General features: G+C 38.3%; 1 protein-coding gene across 2 annotated transcripts in view; it reads left to right on the top strand.

Moving 5' to 3' along the window:
* The window catches only part of PUM2 (pumilio RNA binding family member 2), a 68,416-nt gene that overhangs the window by 223 nt on the left and 42,051 nt on the right, over nucleotides 1-26,142 (top strand). The window contains exons 1-2 of one of the 2 annotated variants that reach the window (XM_058802888.1): nucleotides 64-145; nucleotides 22,763-22,831. In XM_058802888.1, the coding sequence (XP_058658871.1) occupies nucleotides 65-145; nucleotides 22,763-22,831 (150 nt within the window). In that variant the 5' untranslated portion in view covers nucleotide 64. Of the gene's footprint in view, nucleotides 1-63; nucleotides 146-22,762; nucleotides 22,832-26,142 lie in introns of those variants that run through there. The other variant, XM_058802889.1, reaches the window with a different exon arrangement.

Here is a 26,142-nt window from a genome sequence, read left to right on the forward strand (position 1 = left end):
AGGGGAGGGGAGGGGGAGGAGGGGGAGGAGGAGGAGGAGGAGGAGGAGGAGGAGGGAGGGGGCCATGTTGTGGCAGGTCACCGGGCGGCGCGGGGCCTGCGCGGCGGCCTCGCCGCCTTTGTGTCCGCCCGGGAGCGGCGCCGAGGTGGGGACAGCGAGCGCCTTGAGGGGCGGTGGCGCCGGGGGAGCGGGCGAGGGAGGGGCGGCATTGTGCGCTCGGAGGGGCTCGGGGGGGGCCGACTCCGGCCCGGCGGGGTGTGCGGGGCCGCGGTGGTGCCCGGGGGAGCCTCGGGGGCCCGGGGCAGACGGGGGCGGACGCAGCACCGGGGCTACAATGGGCTGCGGCTCGGGGGGGAGCGGAGACGGGGGCGGCGCTCGGACCCCACGGGCCATTGCGTGGCTGGGATCACACGGGCTTTGTTCGAACGTACGAAAAACTTGTATTATTTTTTTAGTGCTCTTAAAGATAGTAACCGCTTCCTGAGAGAGCAGCGAGAAGGCCGAATGCCTTTGGTAGCTGGTGGCACACAATGAAGCGCTAGGGTTTGATTCTGCTTCAAACCTGCCCGTGCAGACCACAAAAACAAAAAGTTAAGGAAAATGCCTCCTGTCCTGAGTGGACCGTGCGTACAGCGAACAGTTTGGGGTTAATCTCCGTGGCAGTTATTGTGCAAAGATTTTTTGGGTTTTGTTTTGGCATTGTTTTCTTCGTGTATTTTCTAAGGTCAGATCCTTATTTCTTTGAGAGAAAATATTTTGGGACGGTTTATATTCTTCTCGTTTACAGTTTGTAGCAAGATGGCTTAATACCAAAATGTGCAGCGTGTTTGAGATGTGATAAAGAGGTTCTTATCACCTGATTTCGGGATGCTTTTTTCTGAGCAATTGGATGTGTATGAGCAATGTGAATCAGTAAAACTCTTAATTCGCCTAATATTCCCTATATATGCTGCCTGTTAACAAAATACTTTGAGGTTTATTTTACTTTCTCTTTGTTGCATCTCCACTGAGAGGTCAGGCCTTCATAGTTTTAGTGAGCTGGTGGTGTAGCTCTTCAGGTATGTGGGATATGAATGCATTTGAAATATAATAACTATGCCATGTTACCGTTTTTACACATAAGGCATGGTTTTGTGTTATATTTAGTGACGTCTAGATTTAGAACCAGATGTTAACAACAGTCGCAGTTTTGTTGAGAAGCTGAGGGAAATGTTGCCTGATTTGCTCAACAACTCTGTGTCAACACAAGTATAAATATGCTAGGGAAGTGGGAGAAGGAAACTCGCATTAAAAGGGAAATGCTAATTTAGTGGTGGTGTAGTTTGGGTTATATGGGTGGAAATGACACCAAATCACCTGACAGTTTTCTGAAGTGTTCAGAGTTGAAAATTTGGAATTTGGCCCAGCAGAATGGTTAGTAGGCAAATGCATGTGAGAAACTGCTTGATAATGCACATTCTGCAGTTTATTATGTGGATGTTGTACATAGGAAAGTCATGTTATTTGAATACTCTTTTTTCTGCATTAATAACAATGGTTTGTTTTTATTTTTTTCCTGGAGTGTCACTCTGTAGTAAAAAATCTTCTGTGTTAGGGATGTTGGCACAGCTCTGAGGCAATTGTAATTGTATCTGCTGTCGTGATTGAGCTAATGGTGCAAGCAGTAGGCTGAAAGAGCTGGGCTCGCCTCCCTTTTTTTGAGAAGATGCCTCTTGTTATGACAGTTTATATTAAATCTCACAGTGGATTGTGGAGTACACTGAAGGCTCTATGTGGCTGTTTTCCTTGGGTGTTCCTCTGCAATGCTCTCGGTGGGCCAGATGTTGTGCATGTTTAGGGCAAGTGTGTCGACAGAACATTAACTTGCTGAAAATGTGAACTAGATCTGATTTTTAAACAGCACTTTCTAGCTCTTGCCCTTTTAGATATTGCCCCCTCTCCTTCATTTAGTGATATTTGAGTGTGCTCTGAATAATCAGCGTGTGTAGAAGCATTCTCCGTGATAATTTCATCTTTTGCTTGGTTTCCAAAATCCCCAAATTATTAGACCAAGTTTTTATACACAGAGGCAAGTAAGCCAGTAGAAGGTTTGAATTCCTGCTTGTATGTCTTCCTGCTTTTTTTTTTTAATGTGGAATTATATGAAAATCAGCTGTCTGTTGCACTAAGAAGAAACCTAAATTCTCTTGAATGTTAAATTATTTGTTGAGAATCTCCTGTAAAATGAGGATTAATACATTGAATTTTCTTTTTACAAAGTTTGATAGAAACTCTACAGAGGAGATAATATAAGACAGTAGACATGATGTGTAAGTGCTTCTCATTGTGTGTGTCAAAAGTGTAGGCATGTAAGAGAGTTATCTGTCTTCTTTCTCTTCGAGTAATTCAAGTGAAAATGTTTGCCTCATTGAATTGGGATTTCCTCACCCATAACATAACTGTTGTCTTGCTTATTGCACATAAGCCAGTGCCTCTTACCAATGAGGAAAGAAATCTTTCCTTTAAAAGCTCCTGTAACAAATAATACCAATTGTGTAGTGTTGCTAATAATGAAGTTGGAGACACTTTACCGTCATATAGTGGAAAAGCATTTCAAATTGCATCAAAACATGTAAAGAATTCAATTCTAGCTGCTTCAGTGTCATTTCAAACAAGTTATATACAGTTTATACAGTGGCTTGCATGCTGAAACTTTACAGCAAGATTTAGTTTGGATCTCACTCAGAGTACCTGCTGTGGCTATTAGAATAGTAGGCAAGAGCTGATATGTGAAATGTTTAGCTTACAAATAAAGACTACTTTTCTCCAAAGACTATATTTCATTATTGCTTAACAGATACTTTTTCTAAACATGGTTATTTAAGAGCAGTTGTGGGTATGTAGAAGAAATACATCTGAGGAGGTTATGACAACCATCTTAGGAGTTAAGAAGAAAATGCCTAACTCCATAGCAAAAGCACCTCAGTAATGAGCCACACTAGATTTTTTTGCCAGTTCTTTGTATATGCATCTCTTTGCACTAAACTTGAGTGGTGATATGATCTGCTGTCCTCTGCAGGCTCTGCTAAAAACACATCTGCAGCCATTCTAGGCAGGCTTATTTTTTGACACCAAATATTTGTGTACCTTGGATTAAATAGTCTGGTTTACATTTTGTAGTTGTGATTATTTTTAATTTAATTTTTCATACAACTCCAGGATAGGTTGCCTCTTGCTTCACAGAGGTGTTGGCAAAAGTCTCAGTTACAGGTAATAGATCTGGTTGTCTGTCTTTCCATATAATGCTTTCAATATGTAAATCCTGGTGGAAGTAAGTGGAGTCATGTCAGATGTATGTGTTCATAACTTTGCTCTTAGATTTCATCCATGTTTTTTTAGGAAGAATTTTGGGTGATGGATTGAACTAGTCATCTAGTCATTTTGCATGGCTGATAGGAAGTTTTATGTAGAATTAGGTCATAAATCTCTTCAAAAAGGAAGTGAGTTTTTAAAAGCTGCATTAATTCTGTAACTCTTCACATGTGTGTATTGATTAAATACAAAGCTAGACTTGCTGGAAATGACTTTGTGTAGTTGATCTAAAAATAAGAAGTCTAGCTTGACTCCTATATTTCAAGTATCTTCTGCTTGTCTCCTCTATGATATATATTGCTTAAATTGTAGTTCTGGCATGGCACAATGATGAGTTAATCACATAGTCTGAAGAAGTTGCAGAACTTCTGTTACTACAGTATTTTGACAATAAGCAAATACCTACTGTAACAGTACTGATAAGACAAAGTAGGTTTATATCTTGCATTACTCACAAAACCAAGATTGCTCAAGACTAAAAAAAATACTACCATATAACTGTCTATATATTATATTTTTCCTTAAAGATGTGACATTTGGTAGTCTGTAAGATTCCATGAATAAGGTAGAACTGTGTAGAGGGATTAAAGGACTGGTTTATTTTGTCTATATTTGGGATCTAAGTGTTGTAGTCTGATTAAATATCTATCCACATATGTTAGATTTTAATTGGACTTGCCATTTTCCTCTAGCATGAAAAATAAGACATTTCTAAGAGTTGAATTTTTTTTCTCCCTTAAGTACTTATCTGAGGTTGTAGGTGGTATTTTGTGCTTTATTTATGTCCATTCAGATACCAAGAGGCTGATAATACATCAGTTCTGGTAGATTAGGAATGTGGAGATCATTAAGTGTGGGTGTTCAGGCAGGGACAGGTGCTTTTTCCTGACAAGGTTTTGTCAATACCAGAGTGTTTTGCTGCTGTCATTTATAATTGTTTTAAGACAAGTCTTAAATGTTTCACAAGTGAGCTGTTGAATTTAATTTTAATCTGAGTCTGAAATCTTTGTTTCGTGAAGACCCCCACATGTACTGTTGTGTGGGTTAGACACCTTTAATGTCAATTACTATGTTAGAATGCTGTGTGGCTTAACACATTTGAAAGAACGATTGAGACTGTGCTGTAAGAGTGAGATGTAGTTCCCATAGAAAAGTTAGCTTTCTGTGCTACTTTGATACATAGTCTCCTAATTATAGAATCAGACATAGCAGTATAACAGAATTAGTGGTTTTACACATCATGAGTAATAATGTAAAAGAAACTGCTGCCTTTGTGATTGAAAATTGTATTTTGATTTTTTTAGCAAGAAAATACGTGGGCTAGCATTTATAATGTATGGAGCTGTACCATTTTAATATACTATTTTGTAAAAACCTCTGTGGTGCCTTTTTTTTCTTGTAGAGTCATAGTTTGGCAGTGGCATTTAAGATTTAAAGTTTAAATCAGTAAACATATTTCCCAATAAGTATTGTTCTTGTATTGCTTGAACTTCTTTTGTTTTTTTCCAGTCCTAATTTATTAGAGCTATATATTTAAAGATATGTAGGAGGGCCTTTTTTGTTATTAAAAGTTTTTCTTTTTAGCTTCCTATGTGGAATGAGCATTTTTTGTGTCCTGCTAGGCATGGATGAAGTGTCCTGGCTGGAGATGAGGGGAATGGTGCGTTGGTGTGGAAGCCAGTGGGGCTGGAGTAGGGGTTGCCCCACGTGAAGCAGTAGCTGCAGTAACAGCAGGGCCCAGTTCAGGTGGAAACACTCCTCACACCATCCCTGTAACTCTGGTGTCAGCTGCTTCCAGTGCCCAGGTACCCCTCAGTGAAGGTTCCCTATTGGAATGTGAATCCCAATATTACCAGTTAGATAGTGCCTGGGCCAGTCTGGCCCTTGCTGCTGGGCCAAAGGCAGCAACTGCGGTGTATCACCCCAGAGATACCTTGGCTTGCTGGAGATTGCAGCTGGGCACTGAACAAGTCCAGGCTTGTTAGGAACTCTGTTTACCTCAGGAGGAATGGCTTCAGGCGATGGTGAAGAGAAAAAGGATGGATTCTGCTGGAGGGTTATATCCAGAGGTTTATTCCATGGTTACAGAGGTCTGAATCTTGGGAACAGCTCCAACAGAATCCCCGCCGCATGGTCTGATTCACCTTTTAAGCTCAGGGACAGGGGAAGGGGAGGGAACAGGTGAGCCACCAACCAGGTGAGAGGGGCAGGGTCTCAGTGGGGGATGACACCCAGACAGGCCAATGACCCTTGGGCCTGAGGGGCATCCTTTGAACTTGACCAACCACACGACACCTTGCTGGAATGTTAAACCTGATTGACAGACCAGCAGGGGGAGAGGGGGGAAGGGGAAGAGAGGTATTGGCACACCTGGGGAAGGAAGTTTACAACACACTGCAACAGTTCCCCATGCCACAGTTGGAATTTCTTCCAGCGGCAGGCTGGAGGCAGCTGTGCCTGGCAAACCCAGCTGGCCCACGGGAGATGGGGTTCATATAAGTCATCCAAGAGGTCGTAGATTTGTTTTTCATTGAAACAGTTGCTGTGTTTTGTGTCAAATCCACATCTTTAAGAACACTATGTGTGAATTAAGCTGATTTTTCAATACTGTAATAATACAACCTAAAACTTACCATTCATTTTGCTAAAGCAGTTATACATTTAACTGCATAAAAATAATTTTGAAATGTTCAGTTGGAACCATTTTTTAACTTGCATAAGCATATCATATTTGTATGAGTGCCTGTTTTTTATCAGAACATGATAAAATAATTAGTTTTGAATTTATGCAAAGCAGTTGGTTCAGTTTGAAAAGGCATTCTCTCCTGGTAGGCTTTATGAGAAGTAATATGCATTTAGTACTGAGTCTTAGTTGTTACACTTAGAGATAAGAATGTTTTTTTCAGGTGAAGTAGAAATAGAATTAAGTAGAAATAAGAATTAAGTACATTAAATAAAATGTAACTCTCCTTTTGCATATGGTAACCAAGAAGAAAAACAAAATCCAGTTTTAAGTCTTTTGCCCTCAAATGTTTGACACAGCTTCCCAAGTTTCTTTTAAAAACTTTTGTTTGGATTTAAAGGTAGGAATTGCTTCCTCCCCCAGGATTCTGGTAGCGTGGCGCAGTTTAGGTCCACAAGGAACTTCTTACACCTTCCCAAGTACCTAGGGACTGTACATAAAAAATGTAGTAAGTACTGGAGCAAATGTAAATAAGCAAAATTTGGTGACCTCACAAGCAGGAATGCCTGTTGAGTCTTCATCTTCTTCTTCATCTGTTCTTTCTCATTCTTTGATTCTTTTGGTGTTTTGTTTCTGGCTTTCCCTTTTACTGCTTTCTTCCTCTTATATTGACCTACATAGCAAAATAGAAAACCTTTTACCTGATGTCCTGTTCATGCTGTATCCCATTCTTTATTACTTGTGCAGAAACCATAAAGCTGTTTTGTAAATCTAAAATTTGACAATATTTTATTTGTCCATTTGGATACACTTAGTGAGAATGAAAAGGATGAGTTTTTCCTCACTAGTGGAAGTTGCATAAGTAATGGTTCTGATTTTCACTAGCATTTCTCAAGGCTGATAGGTTGTGTAGGTAAAATTATTCCCAGATAAGTAAGTGCTGAATAACAGTTGCATCTCCCTTCTGCCATCTGCTTTCCATCCCTGTTGATCAGAGCCATGCCTTTATCAGAAACTTTCTTTAGTTCAGTTAGGTCCATCCAAATACTTCTGGATGCCTCTTGCAGGTGACTGCCATGAACCTCATATGTGTTTTCTGGTAACTTGAATGGGGGATGCAGAGAAGCTACTCTTAATTTTTTAAGTGCTTCACTGGTTCTGTGTGTTATGAAGATTTGGTGAAGGGGAAGCTGCTCTTTGCTGTGCATTATCCATGTGGGAATAGGAGTTTTCACCTTACTGTCATCATCATCTTACTGTTGTGCCGTTTTTTGCCTCATTTGCTCTCCTTCTTCAGTAGCAATATAAACCAGCAGAAATCAAGGACAGATCAGGGGACTTCTCCATTTCAATTTTTTGAATTCTGTATACCAGTGTTCTTTGGGATTTAGTTAAGATGAAGGTTACTGTTTTGTTCGAGGTGTTTCTGGTTTTTCTGGATTTGTTTTTTTTTTGTGGGGGTTGTTTGTTTGGTGTTTTTGTTGTTGTTTTGGGGGGTTTTGTTTTTGAAAACTATAGAGTTAGATGTACCCAAGAAATGGGTTTTCTAAAATCTGTATTTTTGCAAACAGTGGAAGGAGTTTAGCTAGGATTATGTTCTGTGTCTACTACACAGACTGTGTAGGTTAAAATACTAAAAATAGAGGGTTTTGTGCATTTAAAGAAAAAATGTAAAGAAAACTAATAGAAGCAAATATAGTAGATAAATATCTTGTAATGTCTGATCTTCAAAGAATCACTGGGTAGTTTGGGTTGGAAGGGACATTAAAGATCATCCAGTTCCAACTCCCCCACCCTGCCATGGGCAGGAGCACATTTCCCTAGATCAGGTTGCTCAAAGGCCCATCCAGCCTGGCCTTGAACACTTCCAAGGATAGGGCGTCCACAGCTTCCCTGGGTGCTGATGCCAGCAGTGCCTCACCATCCTCATGGTAAACAATTTCTTCCAAATACCTGCTGTAAACCTGCCCTCTGCCAGTTTAAAGCCATTTACCCTTGCCCTATCCCTCCATGCCTTGGTCCAGCTTTCCTGTAACCCCTCTGGGTACTGAGGTACACTAAGGTCTCCTCAGAGCCTTCTCTCCTCCAGGCTGACCAACCCCAGCTCTCCACCAAAACCCCAAGAACTTCTCCCTGGCATTGTGCTCCATGCAGTTTTTCAGGGATGTGTTGCAGGGTGGTAGAAGTGCTGCAGCCTTATTTGAAGTGTCTCCTTGAGAAGCTGCCCAGAGTAAGGCCACAGGAGCAGCCATTTCAAGCCTTGCACACACATAGGCCCAGGTAGCTCAGCAGAGGGACAGGAAGGATCCTTGTGTGATGTACTCCAGCCAGGGTTTATTGCATCTGCAGCGCCACAGGGAGCAGGGACAAAGACAACAAGGTTAAGTGGGGGGACACAGGGGCAGTGCAAAGGGCAGTGGCTTACAGCGGAGACTGGGCTGGCCACCAGGGCTACCACAACCAGTGAGGAAACCAGGAAAAGAGAAACCAGGGGAAGTTTGGGGAAAGGAACTGGGATGGATCGGTGTTAAGCAGGAGTCCATGGGGGATTCCTTTCTGTCTGCCCAGGTAGGAAAACTCTATGGTAAGTCTCTCCTAGGCAATGCTCTGGGGATTTCCTGAGGGGGAAGGATTCAGAGGATTCTACAGGAATAGTCTTCTGTCAAGTAAGTCCCATGAGCCTGAGGCCTTAATTGGGAATTTGAAGTGAATAGAGAATGTGGAAAAACCTTATATCCACTTTGATACTAGAACATACATGATACTTTCTGAGTGAAACCATGATACTTAGAAGTGAGTTGAAAGAGTTGTTGCAAGCAATTAGACAAACAGGCCAACTTGGTTGGAATCACTAATGGATTGTGAAGAGTCTTCAAATTAGTTAAAATGCCAAAGAATCTCTGTAGGAAAATAGGAAGTTGATAAATATACTTCATTAACTGCAAGAAATGAATTCCTGGGAAGACTACTGAAACATTATGTTGTTCTTCTGAAAGCCATCTGAAATAACTTCAGAACTGAACATAAGGCAGCCAACATCTTTAGTAAATATAATTACTTGTCTACTAGGACATTTGTGGTTAAAGACTGAGGAGTTACTTGTCAGTGTCCCTGATAAGGAGTTATTGAGGGATGAACTGTGGGAATTATCACTGAAGTATCAATAGTTGGAAGACAGTTCATGCCATTAATAAGATGCTTTAACTTTTGGTCAGCTCTGAAGTGATCAAGTAGTTGGATTAGATTATTCCTTCCAGCTGAAATACTCTAAGTCAATTCACAGTAGCATTGTAGGCATTTGATTGCTCAGAGAAAGATCAAATGGGTTCTCCTGGAGATCCATGGTGGTATTGAGGCTTAGTGTACCTGAATTTGGAAATTACCAAGACTAATGAAAGAACTCCAGGTGGCACAAACATTTAAAAGAAGAGGAGGAAACTCAAACACACCACAAGTGGATTCAACACTTGGTTGAAATGGAAAATTCTTTTGCCAAGTGTCCACTTGACACATTGGTGTCCAGATTAACCAACCACTGGCTCAGAACTAACATCATTGTCTTACAGAACATTTCAGCATAAGAGGCACAGAAACATGCCAGTTGTTATTATTCTCAGTCTGATGTTTATCTATGTCTGCTTCAGCTGCACAATAAAAATTGAAGCGGTAGACAACAGTTACTGATGGCCAACACTTCAGAGACTTGAACTATTTTGCAGGCAGAGGGGAAGTATCTAAACAATAATTTGCAGCACAGAAGAGAGCAGAGGCTGGAGGAGCATGCTTTGCATGAGAGGTAATAGCCAAAAACCTTTGGACACTCAGTTGAGTAGTCGTGCATGCAGAACTCCTCAGTACAAGATGTCAAAGCCAGCACTGTTAATTTGAGTTGGGACACCACCATTGACATCTTCCATATTAAAACAGTAGTGACCATCCAGTCACTGACAAGGTTAAGTATAAACTCCTTAACCTAAAGATAGTCATCCCTGATTGTCATTAATCTTTCTTTAAAATATTGAATAGTGAAAAGAGTTATAAAGGATAACAAGCTGAGTAGGAAAGATATTTCACTTGAGTCTTTGACATTTTTTTTCTTTCCCTCAACATCAAAAAAGCATTTCAGTCTCTGGTAGCAGAGCATTTGAGGAAGACTGCTGTGTGCTGTGGCATCATCCTTTTGTTCACATCTCCATGGGGCTGCAAATAGGTTAGTGATCTGTTTGTCATAAATTCACATCATTTCAGGAATGAAGAATTGTCTAGGATAGAAAGGTTTAGTGATTATCAATCAGTATGTAATATTTGGATTTACAGAGAAGAAGTTTTTTGTAAAGTCAGGATGTATTTTCTAGGATGTCAGACTACTTGCAGATGTTCTTCCACATGCTGAAGCAAGCAGCTACAGCAGTGTGAAACTGCTCAGGCTACTTGTCCTGTCTTTTCCTATTCAACTCCATCTACTTCCCTCCCTCATGGCAAAGGTAGTTAAACACTTCATTAGTTTAATCTGAATACTTTAGGTTGTGAATTTTAACATGACCTGGGTGTTTTTGTGTCTTGCTTTTGAAGAAGCAAGAGGTGATAGGCAAGACTGACAGAGAAAAGCTTTGGCTGTTGCAGCCTTTTCCAAAAGTCTAAAGGGTAGTGGTGCTATAAACAAAAGAACATAAATTGTGTCTTTGCCCAAAGTTTCAATTGAGCTGCAGTTGCTGCAACTCATTTGTGTTAGAATTGACAAACATCTCAAAGTTTTGTGAGTAGCTGCTGTAACAAAGAAAAACTCTTCCTTGGAGGGGAAGAGGAGAGAACAAAGGAAAGAGTCTTACTTAGTTCAAGAGCTTTTTGGTAATTCTGTGGTCTGGAGGAGAAGCTGTATGTTTCAGTATTTCTAAGTATCCATCCTGACTTCCGTGGGGGTCTATTAGAACTAATATAGCCATGAGAAAATGTGTAGATGCTATTAAACCAGCAAAATGTGCAGGTACTTAACAGGATGAAACGGACAATTCCTACCAAAAATTTTGCCTTGGTTTTTTAATAAGATTATTTTGTTTGTTTTTCAAATAAGGTAGACTAATATGTTTGTGCAATAGAAATTGGGAAAGCATTTTCCCATATGAGACCTCACAGTCATGTAGCCATTCCTTGAAACAATGAACATAATCTCTTCATTCAAATTGAAAACAGCATAATCTGTTTCCTGACCTTACAGTGGGAATTGCATCTCCTCAATCATTAGTTCTTCCTTTTATAAATTTTACTTAAAACTGTCCCTAGAAATCTAAATATGCTTGCAGTCCATTTTTTTTTATTTCCAATCTTTTTTTGCAACTTTTACTTCAGCTTAAAAGTGTAGTTGTGAAATATAACAATTTTAAAGTGATTTCAAACAAATTTTCATCAACAGATTTTTAAGACTTTTTCAAGTGTTAATCACCTATACAACACACAAATACTTTGTTAGTTTTTCATTGTAATAGCTCAAGTTTAATCTTAGCTGATTGATGGGGTGGTTCTCCCAGTAAACATAACATCCCTCTGAAGCTGTTTGGAAGATCATTTATATCTGTTTCTGCAAGCAACAAGTTCTCTAACAACTTTTTTTAAGTATTATCTTTGCGTGCTTGGGTTTGCTTTGGTTTAATTTTGAGTTTGCCATTGTCATCAATTAGTTCCAGTAGCATTTAGCTCCACCAAACTAGAAACTCAGATTATGGTTGTTGAATGTATGATTTAAGCAGCTTCTCAAACTTGCAAATAACTAAAACTTTCCAAGCCTCACAAACTAGGAGAAGAAATCTTAGACTGGCAGGATTTTCCATTGTGCCTAGAGGAGAGCTGAGGGGGGAGGGACTTTGATTCCTGTTTTGGAAAATCTGTTCCCTGTTAAAAAACCTTGTTCAATAAATTCTTGGAGAGATTTTTCTGTCATAGTAGTGTTGTATGAGATGGGGCAAATACTGTGAGGTTTTTGAGTGAATTGTAAGGTTGGAGGGTTTTTTCTGTTAAAATATTAAATGTCTTGCAACTTGATTAGTGAGCTATCACCTTATTGCCTGCTTGCTTTTGACTGTCAGTTTGGATAGCAGACATGGCTGGAAAGAGGAAATATGTCTGTCTTTCCCCTCTCTTTGATTTGAAGTAGCTGAAGAAGGAGTATTTTGTGATGTATTGCACGTGGTTTCATGTACTTGGACTGAAAGAAAAGCACTGAGGAATTTTTGGTGATATGCTTTAAAGCACTTCCCTAGATAGAGAGAGGAAAATTACAGTGCTGAATTTTGCAGATACTTGGGTTGTATTTTTAGTATTTTCCAGCATGTAGTGCATGGAATAGGCAGCTTAATGTGAACTGTCATCAGGGCAAGGAAAAGGAGAGTTATTGCAGTCACCTGACTGTGCAAGCAAGTTTGTTCCGTGTGACTTCTGTTCTTTAGAGACTTTTTCTTAATCACTCCTTGCAGTCACATTTGCTGGTTCTGTGTGTCTGCACAGTTTATGACCTTTTCAGCAGCATTTCAAACTGCAGGTGATGGTTTCTGCCAGTGAGTAACTTGACTACTTTCCCCCCGCTGCAGATTGTCCCATGTGGTGTCAGGTGGTGAGTTGCTACCTCCTGCACGTGGACTTTGTGTCAGTTGTGTCTTTATTAAATATCTTCACCAGTGTCCTTGTGCTGTCCAGCATACTCCTTTATAGTTCCACCTGCCTTGATGTCTCCAAATAGCTGGCAAGCATTGTCAAACATCTTCATGTGAATGACTGCTTTATCTCACTTCACCAATTTGGTTTCTTGTTGTATCAGTCTTTGTAATATGTCTTACACTTACAGTTCTTTGAAGCAGAGTCCTTCATACTTTAGTGCTTATTCAGTAATTAGCAGAGGGAGAGCCTGGTTTGATATTACAGCAAACAAATGACATGTGGTCAACTGTGCATTATCTTATTTACATATAGATAAACTTTGGTGTGGGTTGTGCAGCAGTGGCTCTGCACAGAGTCCATTCAGGTCTGTGAGGAGTTACTGGCAGCAGCGTAAACCTGAACTGTAGTGCTGCTTCCTGAGGGGTATGGGCTGGGAGCCGCCTTGGAGCACTGCAGGGGAACCAGAGACCTGAGCTGGTGGTGTGTGGAGCCAGCTGGAATTCTTTGGCATTCATTCCCATGTGCTCCAGGTTCTAGGTGAGATTGTGAGTGAGGCCTTGTTCTAAAAATTGTTACTGTGTAGTTGTGGAATTTTGTCCTAAAGTTAAAACTTGTTTTAGGCATTCTAGGAGCGTTTTGCATGACATCCAGGTGGTGGGAGCCAGAAAACCTGGCTAAAAAGGCTTGCTTATAGGCTTTTAAGCCTTTTGCATTTCCAGCAAATTTCTTGATAAGTTCTTATTCATTTCCTTGCATTATTCATGGTGTTAAGAAAATAGAAATGTGGGTTAGTGTTAGTTCCTTTGCTTAATCTAAGTTCTTATCTGTGGGTTTAGAATGCTGTTTACCTTTTTTTAAATGTGATTTAAAATTGGTGGTTTTGAAAATATGACACTGCTGTATCGCACAGAGGAGCTGCATTTAGCTTTCTGAACTACCTTGACTTGGTACCATGACATTAAACTCAGGGTGAAGAAGGCCCTTGTGTGTCTTTGTGAAGAGTTATGTGAAAGCTTTTTTCTCTTCAGTGTAAATATGAAGAGAAAAGCAAAGTGGATAAATAGTGAAGGGAAGCCTGTAGTTGGGTAGATGATATCAGGGAATGCTGTATTTTGTCTGAAGATGAATAATCTGGGATTTAGACATCTAATCAGAGATTTTGCTCATAAAATCACCGTCTGATTTTTTTTAGATGATAATTCAAATGTGGGTTGTTTCTGTTCACAATTTCTGCTTTTACCTGCCCTACATATTGTGTCTGTTCATGTACCGATAGTGGCATTTACATGTAACTGCTCTTAAATTTTTGGCTTCTTAAATGAAAAAGTTGAAGTATTTGGATTTAAATCCATTGAAGCACAGATGTGTCAATAGCAGTCTTTGAAGCCTGATTTATTTTTTTACTTTTGTTTACTGTCATTAAAGGTATAAAGTCTTTGATGTTATTTTAGACTGTCTTTTAATTTCTTTGGAGGACTATGCTAGCCAGCACTTAATGAGATATTAATGTCCAAAGCTAGGCTGCAACTCTTAGTGAATTAGAAGTGATGCTTACTGAGGTAAAAGTAGTCTCTAGTTGTGGATTTTTAGAGTTGGCTGGGTTTTCCAGCTTTTAGGCAATTTTAGAAATCTACAGGTAGTTTAAATGCATATTGCCCAAAGAAAACATCCTTAGAAAACAGCTGAAATCATTGATAACAGCAATTTCTTTAAATGTCCGTTCACCTGCTGTGGACAGATAAGGAGAAGACACATATACTTCCCTGTAGCAAGAGAGGAACTAAAAAAAATACACTAAAAGAGGTTAGTTTTACTGTTCCCTGGCTCTCCTTGAAGTTATGCAGAGTTTAAAAGCACAGAAAAGTTCAAGGTGGATTTTGAAGCAGACTGACACTTGAAACCTTGGAGTTTTTCACTGTTGTTTTATGCTGGGGATACAGAGAAGTTGTGTGTCATGTCAGCACCTTTCTTTGCAAAAGCTAGTTATTTGTAGTGGAATGAGTAGTCTGAAAATTCCAGTATTTTTGTTCGTTTGGGGTTTTTTTTGAGCTATCAGCTGTTCAATTAATTGCATAAGAACTAAGTAGTTTCATCTCTGGTTGTAGCACCCACTTTGAGAAGATCAGACTGTGTTGGCATTACCTAGTTTCTTCTTGCCTGCTCAGGAGGGGAAAAAAGAAAGCAAAACTGAAAGGCCAACATTTAGTTCAAATGGTACTGGATCGTGAGGGAGAAGAATTCATAATGCTGGAAACTTCTGAGCAGAATTACTAGGAGAATTTTAGTTTTTCCATGTAGTGTTACTGAAAACAAAATCCTTGAGAAATTAATATTCTGTGTGGCAAATGAGTCTTCCATATTCTGGAGGAAACAAAATGAAAGTAAATGCTCTGAAGTAGAAGAATGTCACTTGTCAATTGTTGGAGGTGGGAGGAATGTTTGTGATACCAGCTCTACAATAACACAAAATAAAACTGTTTCCTGCAAATTGTGTTAGAGTCACTTCTGGGATTTCCTCAGCCCCACTTTTAATAGGTGTGCTGTCCACGTGTATGTACATACAAACGAAATAATTTTCTTCATATAAATAATACTATGTATAAATGAGTTCTATTCCTTGGGATTCCTTAGAGTCACATTAAGATAGTGTTAAAACCCCATAATTTGTCAAACAAATTTAAAGTCTGGGGGTTTTTTTTAACTTTTCAGACATTTGTGTACGGGAGATGTTCTGTTTCAGATTCTTTGGTAATAAACAGAAAAGTGAAGATAGTTGAGATTTCTAAAGAAAACACATCAGCAAAAAGAATATTGATTAAAATGTAGAAAATTAATTTATGGAACTTTTACTTGATTCGAGGCCTGTGGATTCCAGAGTTCCAATTCTTGTTAACACATTTAAAACAAGCTTGTTGACTCTATCAGAATGAAAGCTATGTTTCATTAATCATTACAAAATACAGCAAGATAAATTGTCCCTAGTTCCTGCTAGTGTGTAGATATCTTTTAGCGATTATACAGAGTTTTCATCTTCAGAAAAGGCAAAGTTTTAAGCCTTTATTAAATAGTATATTGCCTAGAAAGCATTCAAGGGTTTTTTTTAAGTTTTTTAATTTACTAAATAAAGTTTTTGAATGAGAGCAAATGATGAAGTAATGAAAGCTGATGTCTCAGAACAGCAGCACATCAAATTAATGTCACGCTTCTGTATAGAAGTAGCTGGATTGTTATTACTCACTGACGGAGCCTTTCTGTGTAGAACAGGATAATAATGGTTAGAAATTTGACTCTTAGATTCCTCTAAACTTCTCTTACACAACTTGTAGCACTTGCTACTGCTACCAGAAAGGGGATGCTGACTAACCAGCTTAACAAGAAGTAGATATTTAAAATTAGGAAAAAAAGAGTTTAGTCATATGAATATAAGTAATAATCACCAATTAAATTAAGCATGTTTAGACAGAAACTGCAACTCATATTTCATTTCACAGCTTTGTTTTCATATTTCTGAATATATTTAGTGTCTTCCTTTTTTGTTTCTGGTATACTTATGAAGGATCATTGGAGTGAGAGTTGCAGAATTATGTGTACAGCAAAGGATGGTGAAGAGTCTCACCAAACTACATGGAATTTGTAACTAAACTATTTCATATTGATACTTAAACCTGTATGAAAAAAAATTTCTTGTGTGAAAAATAGTTCTTCAGTTTGATTTCTGAGCAGTAAGGGACCAGTCAGCCCCTTCTGAAGAATTACTTTTTCTTGTAGCTCATTTAAATAATCTAAAAGGTGTATGGGAAATATTATTTTAATCACTTGTTCTAATTAAATTTTTTAAAATAATTTCCTGTTTACAGAAGCTGTCACTGGACAAGTTTTTATCGGTTTTTTCTTCCATTTTTTTAAATTATGTTACATTTTATCACATTTCTGGATTTTTATTTTGTAAACTTCCATTACCCTCCCTGCTGTGCTGTACGTTTCTTAGAAACTCTTTTAAATGGATAACTAAGTACACAGTTAAAAAACTGAGAAACCTGCTAAGGTTATTTAGTCTAAACTATATGCCCTGTTAATGTAGGAATATATCACTTCAGCTTTTCAAATGGTGCAAACAGTGTAACTGTTACCAATGGTTATGAAATCTGGTTTCAATACAAACACATTAATTTTTGTGAGCCTGGTAGCTCTGCCAGTATTTGGCTGTACAGATTAAAATCCTGAGCTTGAGGACTTTTGACAGTACTTTAGAAAAACTTGTACAAACAGTTCTGCCAGTCTTAGGGCAAAGCTTGAACTGGTTGGGTGGGAAAGAGAATCATGAAAGCCTGTGCAAAGAAGAGGCAAATTTCTTATGTGATGGAAGAGTTCATTTTTAGAGGGAGCAAGTGCAATTTCTTAGAATCCTTAGCTGGCTTTGAATGAACCATGGTGTACTTCTGAAACAGGGGGCAAGATGTCCATAATTTTCCTCTTTTTTTCTTTGTGGATAGTGATGATATAATAATAATTTCTCAGTATCATCTGTTGGCAGAAGACTATGCTAAGTGAAGACTATTTACTAAATAAATCAGTATTTTCCAAACTTGATGGTGACTTGTGAGATACTATCCAGCATACTTTGATATATATAACACATATATGCATTTTATACATGCTGTTGATAAAAACCTACAGAATTCATTTCTCCTCTGTGCAGGCTTCGAGGTTATTGATATTCCTGTTGGAAACAAACAGACAAAGAATGTGAGTTGGCTTTTTCAGCAGGCTGGACTCTGCTTTGCCTGAGGGTATTCCCCTGCCCCTTTAATGTGCTGCAGAAACTCCACCTCAAGATCTGCTCTTTTCTGTCATTGTCAGCGTTCTCAGTGCTGCTAGGATTGCTTCTCAAACTACAATACAAAGCTCACAAGGAAAAAAGCACAAGAGCCTTAAGATCCAGAGTGATTGCTGAGCCAAGCCCACTAAACTGAGAAGTTTGATCTTGTTAGAATATTTGGGTGTACTAGGAGTCATAGAGTGCAGAAGTGTAGTACTGCTCAGTCTGAGAATTACTTAAGAAGCCAAAAATACCGCAGTTGAAGAATAATTCACTTCCTTGCAGAAGTTTTGGTTGGTTTTAGAGCACTCTATTTTAACACAGTGAAAATTAAGTGCTCACTGGAGGAAGATGCACTGTTGAGATTGTAGCCATATAAATATGTGTTAGAACTTAAAACTGGTTGCCTAAGTGCCTTATACCTTCTTTGTTTGGACTGCTCAAGGAGCCTGGACGTTTTGGAGTATTTTGTGAAATTTTCGGTTGTGTTACTCTTCCGTGTGGCCCTCAGCAAACCTTGCCTCTTATCAAAACACAGCACCTGTTGACTTTAAATTACTTGGGAGCAGCAACTTTCATTAACCAGTTTGGTAGTAAGTGAACCTCTGGTTCTCTGATGCTTCCAGGAGTTATGAGAAGATGCATCTACTCAAAAGCAGCTTTAATCAAACAAATGTCTTGTTTTCTTTTAATGTTACAGAAAATCGTTGGTGCTCGGGGGACAAAACAGTTCAGTTGTGCTTCTCGTAGTTTCCTGTTCAGCTACTCAACAGCTTTTGTTGTCTGGGTGCACTGTGGGTTGGCCTCTTAATCAAAGTAAGGATGTTTTATGTCATTTTGGCAAAAACATTATAGAGTAGAAATCTCATAACAGGTTTGACGATGTGCAGTTTAGGCTGCTGGTATAGTTATTCTTTCTTGTCCTTTGTTATGAATCTGTTCTAGATTTCTGTTTAATATTTGTATCAAAAATACTATTTTTATTTCATAATTTCAAGTTGGCCACCTATCTAAAAGGTTTTTGTTGAGCTGTCTTTTTGGGAGCTTTTTAAATGTCACGTGTCTGACTTGGCTTTACAATACAGTGTTCAACTTCATGGAAGATTGGCAGAATTGCTATGTATTGGGTATCCAAAGTAGTTTAAGTTGATCATAATGTTAAGTCTCTGCCATAAGCATATATATTGCATAAGATAAATGCTACAGAAGAACTACCCCTGTAGAAAGCTGCTGGAAAGGTATTTTGCATTGAAGACATTCAGTAAAACTAAGAAAAAAGCAGGAGCATTTGCAGTGCAAACAGCTTCCCTTTCTTTCCAGTCCCAGTGCTGTAATACCAAGTGTTCTGTGTTGAATTTCTGGCCTAGGATGCAACTTCAGCTGCAAAATATTTCTTCTTTGTCACAGTGGTAAGGGTATTCACCTGAGAGGGGAAGGATGGCATTTGGCATTTCTTAATGCAGAAAAAGTGGTTTTCTTACTTTCTGGTCATCTGGTTTAACCACTTTTGAGCTATAAAATAAAGTCATATTTTTCTCTTTGATACTGTGTTTTTTGTTATTATTTTCCACAGGCTTTTTTTCAAAGAAGGGGCTGTTCTTTGCTTTTGCAAGAAAATGGTTACAAGCTTATTTCTGGCAAGATTCAGGGTTATTTGAGAGAGTAGCTGTCCCAAGATCTGGATGTCTGGATTTCAGAAATGGAAATTACTGGAAGCAGTGTTTCTTGTGGTAGTCCTAGATGATTTCCTGTCAAGAGTCTGCCTCCTTAAGTCTGCCCGGAGTTATGGAGGGCAGAGTTTCACCTTTCTGGTTGAGTTACCATGTAGGCAGCACTGAGCAGATGCTCCTGTCCCACCTCACTCCACATCAGCTTCTCCTTGTTGCTCTTGTCAAATCTAGTGTCCTCTTCCCTGTGGTGTTTTAGTCTAGTGGTCTCTTCTCTGGATGATCGGGTGAAATTCTCATGCATGGAAAAGGAGTGAAAAAACCTTCTGAATCAGTTACCTCGATGGTTACCAAGTTCATTTAGGGGAAGTGCTAAAAACTCTTGGTTGGCAGGACTGTCGTCTACAAGGTCTCAACAGAGTAAAGGAACGGGTTTTGTGTCAGCCTCTAGATTTATGAAAAGGTATTTAAATTTCAATGAGAGGAAGTGTAAACTTTAGAAAGAAAGAGTCTACTAAGACATAATTTTGTTTTTAAATAGAAATTTTGTGTTAGAATCTCATTGCTAATGCTGCAATGAGAAATGGACTGAAATGTGCTGGTATGTTGTATCTAGAGCCTGTAGAAGAAGATGAGAATTTTCTGTTGGTGTGTTAAGGGAGAAGAAATCATGAATGCTTATGCCATTCTACTTACTTACCTGCAGTATGTGAGGAACTCTTTTACCTAAAGACAGCTCAGTGTGTAATATCTCTTTGTGTGTAATTTTGGGCCCTGTGGAATGATCTGCTGTGTTCTGGAAGTTTGAAGCCATTGTCCAACCGTGGGCAGGGACACCTTCTGTTAGACCAGGTTGCTGAGATCCCTGTCCAGCCTGGCCTTGAGCAGTTCCACGGATGAGGCATTGATGTAATCAAACAGAACCAGAAAAAAAACCTTGTAAATGTTGAGCAGTATGTTCCCCAGGCCTCTTTTGGACTTATGAATTATTCTGTATAACAGGGTATGAATAAAAATAGGAAAAGGGGGTGGGTTAATGTTGCGAATTTGTTTTAAAAAGTATTAAAATGTTTATTTCTGGAACCTATGAGTTAAGTTAATGCTGATATTGAGTTAGAGAAAATAAAACTCCTTAGTAATACAGGTAATCCCAACCAAAGTTTCTCCTTTGGGGAAAGGGCATGTCTTTGTACATAGGAGATCCAGCTGGGTGGCATTCTGGATGTTTTCTGCTGCTGCTGTAATGATAGGGCTGGGTTAGTGTTGAAGAAAGGCATGGAGATACTGGTGCTGCCTGTGCTTTCTCCAGTTTGTAAACGATCTGTGAAACAGAAATTTGTGCTATGGGGCAAGATCTTGTGGGCTGTTGTTTCTGGTGGAAAAAAGGACTGTATTTTTTTCTTGCTGCTGGTTAACAATAGATAACGCTAACTTAAATTTTAATTTTTTAAGAAGGAGGCCGGTGAGCAAAATTAATGCTCATTGTGCTAAAATATATTTACAGTTTCATAAAACTTCAGTTTCTTATAATGCTCTTGGGACAGCTTAGAGGAAAAAAGGAGTTAGCTGTGCTCTTACCCTGATTCTTGGATTGTCTTTTCTCAGAGATGGGGAAGGAGGGGTGGTCATGGTTTTGGACTTCCCTGAATTGGGAAAAATAAGCATTTCTTATTAGATCTTGTAACACCAGAAAAACACAAACAAATAAAACCACCACCGCTGAAAGTTAAAACCAACAAAAAAACTCAAACAACAAACCCCAAACAATCCACCCAAAAACCACTGCAACCAAAAAAAATGATGCCTCTTTCAAGCTTGGTTGTTATCTAACAGGGATTTGGGTAGTGTTTATGGTAAATATAATTTGGGGAGCTTTACCTGCATATTTGTTTAGAGATCATTAGATCAAAACTACATATTGAGACAGAAGTACCTAAATTGATACTGGTTTGTCATTGAAGCTGAAGTGCATGACCTCAGCACAAAAAGTGGCCCAGCTAGGTAAGATAATCAGCTCTGTCAGCAATCTAGAAGAAGTTATGTTTTCAGAAACTGTAGTATTCAAATTCAGAAGTCTTCAAGGTTTGATTTTCTAATTTTTCTTTTGAAGTAATTGCTCTTGTACTGCTATATTTTCTGTGTGCATGCACAAATATTTGATTATCCCTTAGAGCTAATAAAAGTTTTGCATTAAATATGAATCTGTTTTTTAAAACACTAATTTGAAGAAAAATTTTAGCTTTTTTAAGGCTATGTTAAAATCTGCTTTCAGTTTTTAAAAAACAAATCAACCTAATTAAGTGTCAGCATTACTGGAATAAACTTAGTGTGCTGATGTGCCTACCCCATAATTCAGTCTGAAATTAAATTTGCTCTTCAGTATCTCAATGAAATTGTTGGAAAGTTATTTCAGACTCCATCTTAACTAAAATATTGTTCTTCTTGAGGGAATATTTGAGCTATTAAATTTCTTTGTTAAAAGCAGAGAGACAGTCTCAGAAGTTAATGGCTTAGAATGATTGAGGCAATAACAATAGTTTGAGAGTAAATTTTTGAGAATGAAGTATCTATTGGCCACTTTTCCAATCCTAAGAAAGAGTTGTTTGTGCCAGAATGTTGAAAGCACCAGATTGTTTCTTTGCCTAGTATTTGAGCATCTATTGAAAAGTGTTAGGTATGTGTTATCAGCTGTGTGGAATAACATCAGTTTGGTTTATTGGCTGGTGTAAACAGATGGATTTACTGGTGAAAGTAACTCCTCAAGAGAGTGGTGTAGGGAGGGAAATTCATTTTACTTTGAACTTGAATAACTGCCTGCTGGATGTCACTATTGGGGGAGAAGAGAAGGGAAAGAAAGAACTCTGAATTTCCTTATTTTATTTGTTTTTCTAAACTTATCCTGGCTTTGAAAATTCCTTATGGAAACCATTTTCTCAGAAAAGAATGAGCCCAGTGCATTGTGTTTGTGCCATGGAAAAAGGAGGTGGTTTGTTGCAGCAGCAACTCTTCTTTAGTAAAAATCCTTTCATATTTACAACAATTAAAAAAAAACAAAGCAAACACCAACCTGTGGTGAAGGAAAAATGTGATTTCCTGGAAGAAAACATGAGGAATTGTGATAATGCACTCAGTTACTAGATTTTAAAAGCAACACATTTCTAGTAGGTTTTGTGACCTGCCATGTGAGCTTTTCTTTGTTTGCTGCCAGGTGTATTCAGTAACAGTGTGCAACAGTTCCTCTCCTTTCTAAAGGATTTTATATGGCCAGATCTTTAATTTCACCTCTTTCTTTCACATTCATTGCAAAGGTGCTATTGGCTACCATTCCTATAATGAGCAATATCTGTACAGATATGTGAAGATTAAATTGTTTAAGTCTCTTGGAATTTCTTGCATGTTATTATATTAGCAGGGTACATTAAATTGGTCACTAACTGTATCTGGTAATGAAATCCAGACTTATGTAGAGACTGAATGGGGAATCACATTTTTTGTGTGCTTTCAATATGCAGAAATCTTCAGGAATACTGAAAACTCTTAACTTTTGTAAAGATATTTGACTAATGGATTTTTCTTTTGATTTTTCCTCTGCAGGTTCGATCTGTGGATGAGATGAATCATGAGTTTCAAGCTCTTGCCCTAGAATCTCGGGGAATGGGAGAGGTAATTACTGAGGGCTGAAAAATCAGTTAGTGGTTTGGAATTGTTGGTACAGTTTAAGAAGTCTAAATAATACAACGTGAAGCAAAGAGCTTGTCTTAAGAACAAGTTAATCGTTTCTGTCTTAGGTGAAGGGAAACTAATTACATTAAAAGAATGTTGGGATTGTTATTGACTGGTTCTGCTGTTCTATGTCATTCTTCTTAGATGAGTGATAGTTCTAGGGAACTGAAAGGGTTAGTTTTTGTAAGAGTGTACAATTCTATGAAAGGAGGCATGTTTTCAGTCTCACTCTATCTAAGCTAGTGGAACTTGCTACTCCTGAGAAGCCAGGGAAACTGGGATTTGGAAAATAGATTTGGCTCCAGAAAAATGAACTGGCATACCCAGCAGAAATGTGTGGTAATTTACTATTTTTTCACTGGTAATTACTTCTTAAAAGATTTTAACTAGGCTGAAGAGTGCTGTTATGTAATTTAGCTGGAGGGAAGAAGGAATTATTTCTTTTGACTGATTTGATTTGTTTGGGTTTTTTTAAGTCAGTGTACTTTAAGGTTGGGGTAAGGAATTTCAGAACGTGCAGGATGACTTGCCTCCTTCAAGAGCAGTTCCCTGAACTGTTTAGAAGGTAATTGACAAGTATTAGAATTATTTGCCTGACAGGAACCTGGTAAAGAAACTCATGTTGAACTAAGATTTCAAATGTGGATCCTTTAGTCTTGCTGGGTGTTTACCTAATTCAATTGATGGTTGAACCAGTGACAATATTGCAGCCTAACTTTCTTAAAATGATGGTAGGAGTCTTTATGGAAGCCATAATTACTGATGAAAAATAAATGCTGTGCTCTAGTTGCTAAGTGTTTCTGAGCTGACACATGGGCATTCCTGCTTGATTTTCTTTATTTTAATGAAGCATTCAAGCTATCGCTTGGCTTTTCAGCAATTTTTGCTTCATCCAGAGTTGTCTTTGCACCATCCCCCATTTGAAAAAAATAATAGATGGAGCCCTGTTCTTTAGAAAGCTGAGTAGCCACACTGCTCCCCTCCCAGTTCTTAAAGCTCCTTTTGAAAAGTAAAAGTGTTAGTGAAGTATCTGTGATAGTACCAACAGTGTGATAGAGTGGATGGGTGAAATTCATGGTTGTATTTGGTCTTTTGACACCCACAAAGTACTGTAAAAAGATTGAAAGCCGTAAAAAGTGAGAGTGAAGGATGGCACAAATGCCTGGGAATCAATTACAATATATATGACTGTTCATACCAGTCTTTATTTTAGGTTATCTCAGATGGAGGGAGGTATTTCTGCATGATTAGGATTCTGTTGGTTTGTTTTCATGGCATTCAGTGGATCTATAAAGATGTTTAAAAAAACTGCACACAAAGAGTCAGAGTTTTGGTACAGTACTGCAGCATCAGAAATTGATACTAAATTGTGACCCTGCACTCACCAGGTTATTTTGTCTTTTGTTTCAATAGTGTCTTCCAGGTATCTTGAGGTAATACAGGTTCACATAGCTAGGTTGACTTACTCAGTAATTTTCTTGATGTATTGCACAACAGTAAAGTAGCTCTGGGATACATTCCATGGCTATTTTAATCTTCCTTTTGATTATAGCCTTCTAGAATATTAAAGGAAACGTCCTTATAAAGTAAGCTGGAATTGGTGGAGGCTCCTACATGCTCTCCTCTATATGCTTTGAAAGGTGTCAAAGAGAGGTCAAGTCAAGTGGACTGTTTCTAGCTATTGGGAAATTATGTTCCTTGTTTTCTCTGTCTGCCAGGATTTTTCTCTGAACTGAAATTTTTTTTTTTTCATAATTCTAATCCTTACTGATAATTTTCTTTGCAACTGGGTATCGATACCTAACTGTTAAATCTGTTGCAGACATCTTTCTCTAAATGTGTTTCACAATTTTAGCTTGGGTAAATTGTTACATTTGTTATTCACAGCTGATGCTTCTGGCTCCAGCTCCCAAAATCTATGGTGACCTGTAAGGTCACTTCATATTCTGAAGAAATAAGAACACATGGTGTTGTTTCTCTCTAGGCATCTGTTTGCTGTATCAGGGCAAGCCAGAATGGTCTGCAGGACTTTAGTGTGACCCACTACAGCCACACAAAACTTAGTGCCAAACAGCACAGAAAACTAAATCTTCTTTTGATAATGTCTGTTGGTTTAACTTACAGGATCGAAGCACACAGAGTTCATTTAAGGAACAAAGTATTCATTTCCAGTGTCAAAACTTCTTTTAGAGAAATTCAGCTGAGATGTTCTTTGAGCTCTGTAGGAATAGATAAAGATCTTAAAGATAATTTTAAAAAATAATTTTAAGATCATTCGAGAGTTAGTAATGGAAACTGTGCAGTTTCATGTCAGAGAGCTGGTTAAGAGACAGCGTTAGCATAACTGCTTGTTATTATTTGCGTGTAGTAAAGGGCTTTGTTGGGTTTGTCTGGCAAACACCTAACAGGGATCAGTGCTGGTACTGAAAAGGACACATTTAGTGTACTTTTGGGAGAGTAGTAGTAGTAAGAAATACTACAACCTACTCCATTATTTTTACTTATAATTGGATGTATCTTTGTAAAGTTTGTGTTTTATTACACTAAATGCAGGAAATTTTGGGGAAAACACGTGCTAGCAGAGTAAAGCACAATGATTTTAACTATCTGTATTGATTTGAGATGACTTCTAGATGAAGTCTTTTTTGGTAGAACTAATCAAACACATTGTTTTTCCTGTCTGTTTCATTTTTCTGAAAAGTACTTATTTTATTTGACTTGCAGAATTAAAAGAATTGACAACTGATAGGGTTGTTTATTTGACAATTCAAGAGCTAATACCTTCATTTAAAAAGAGCGTAGTGCATGTCATACCCATCTGTCAAAATAAATAATAAATGTAAATCAGTGGCTCTCAGGGAGTCGCAGTATTGTTAACTTTGTAAAATTGCGTTTATTTAAATATTTGAGGGACTTTGTTTTATAGAAAGTTTGTGAAAATCATTTCAGTAAATCTGTTTAATCTTCATAGTTTAAATTTAGCCTCTCAGTATGGATCATGCATTATGTTTTGTGTTAAAGATACTTTATATTCTTTGTCTACCAAAGTACGACTGAAAGCAGTTGAATTTGTCTGTTTGAAATTTGAGTGTAAGTAGTTTAAAAAAAAAAGGCAAACCTCAAAAACCCCAAAACAAACCTTAAAAAGCCCACACAAACAACAACAGCAGCAAAATCCCCCCCACCAACAACTTGTACTTTTGCAGTGAGTGTTACTGCTTCTTTCTCCCAGGGGACAGTTTTCCCTCTCA

This window comes from Ammospiza caudacuta, chromosome 3 (assembly GCF_027887145.1).
Source record: "Ammospiza caudacuta isolate bAmmCau1 chromosome 3, bAmmCau1.pri, whole genome shotgun sequence".
NCBI classification, from domain to species: Eukaryota; Metazoa; Chordata; class Aves; order Passeriformes; family Passerellidae; genus Ammospiza; species Ammospiza caudacuta.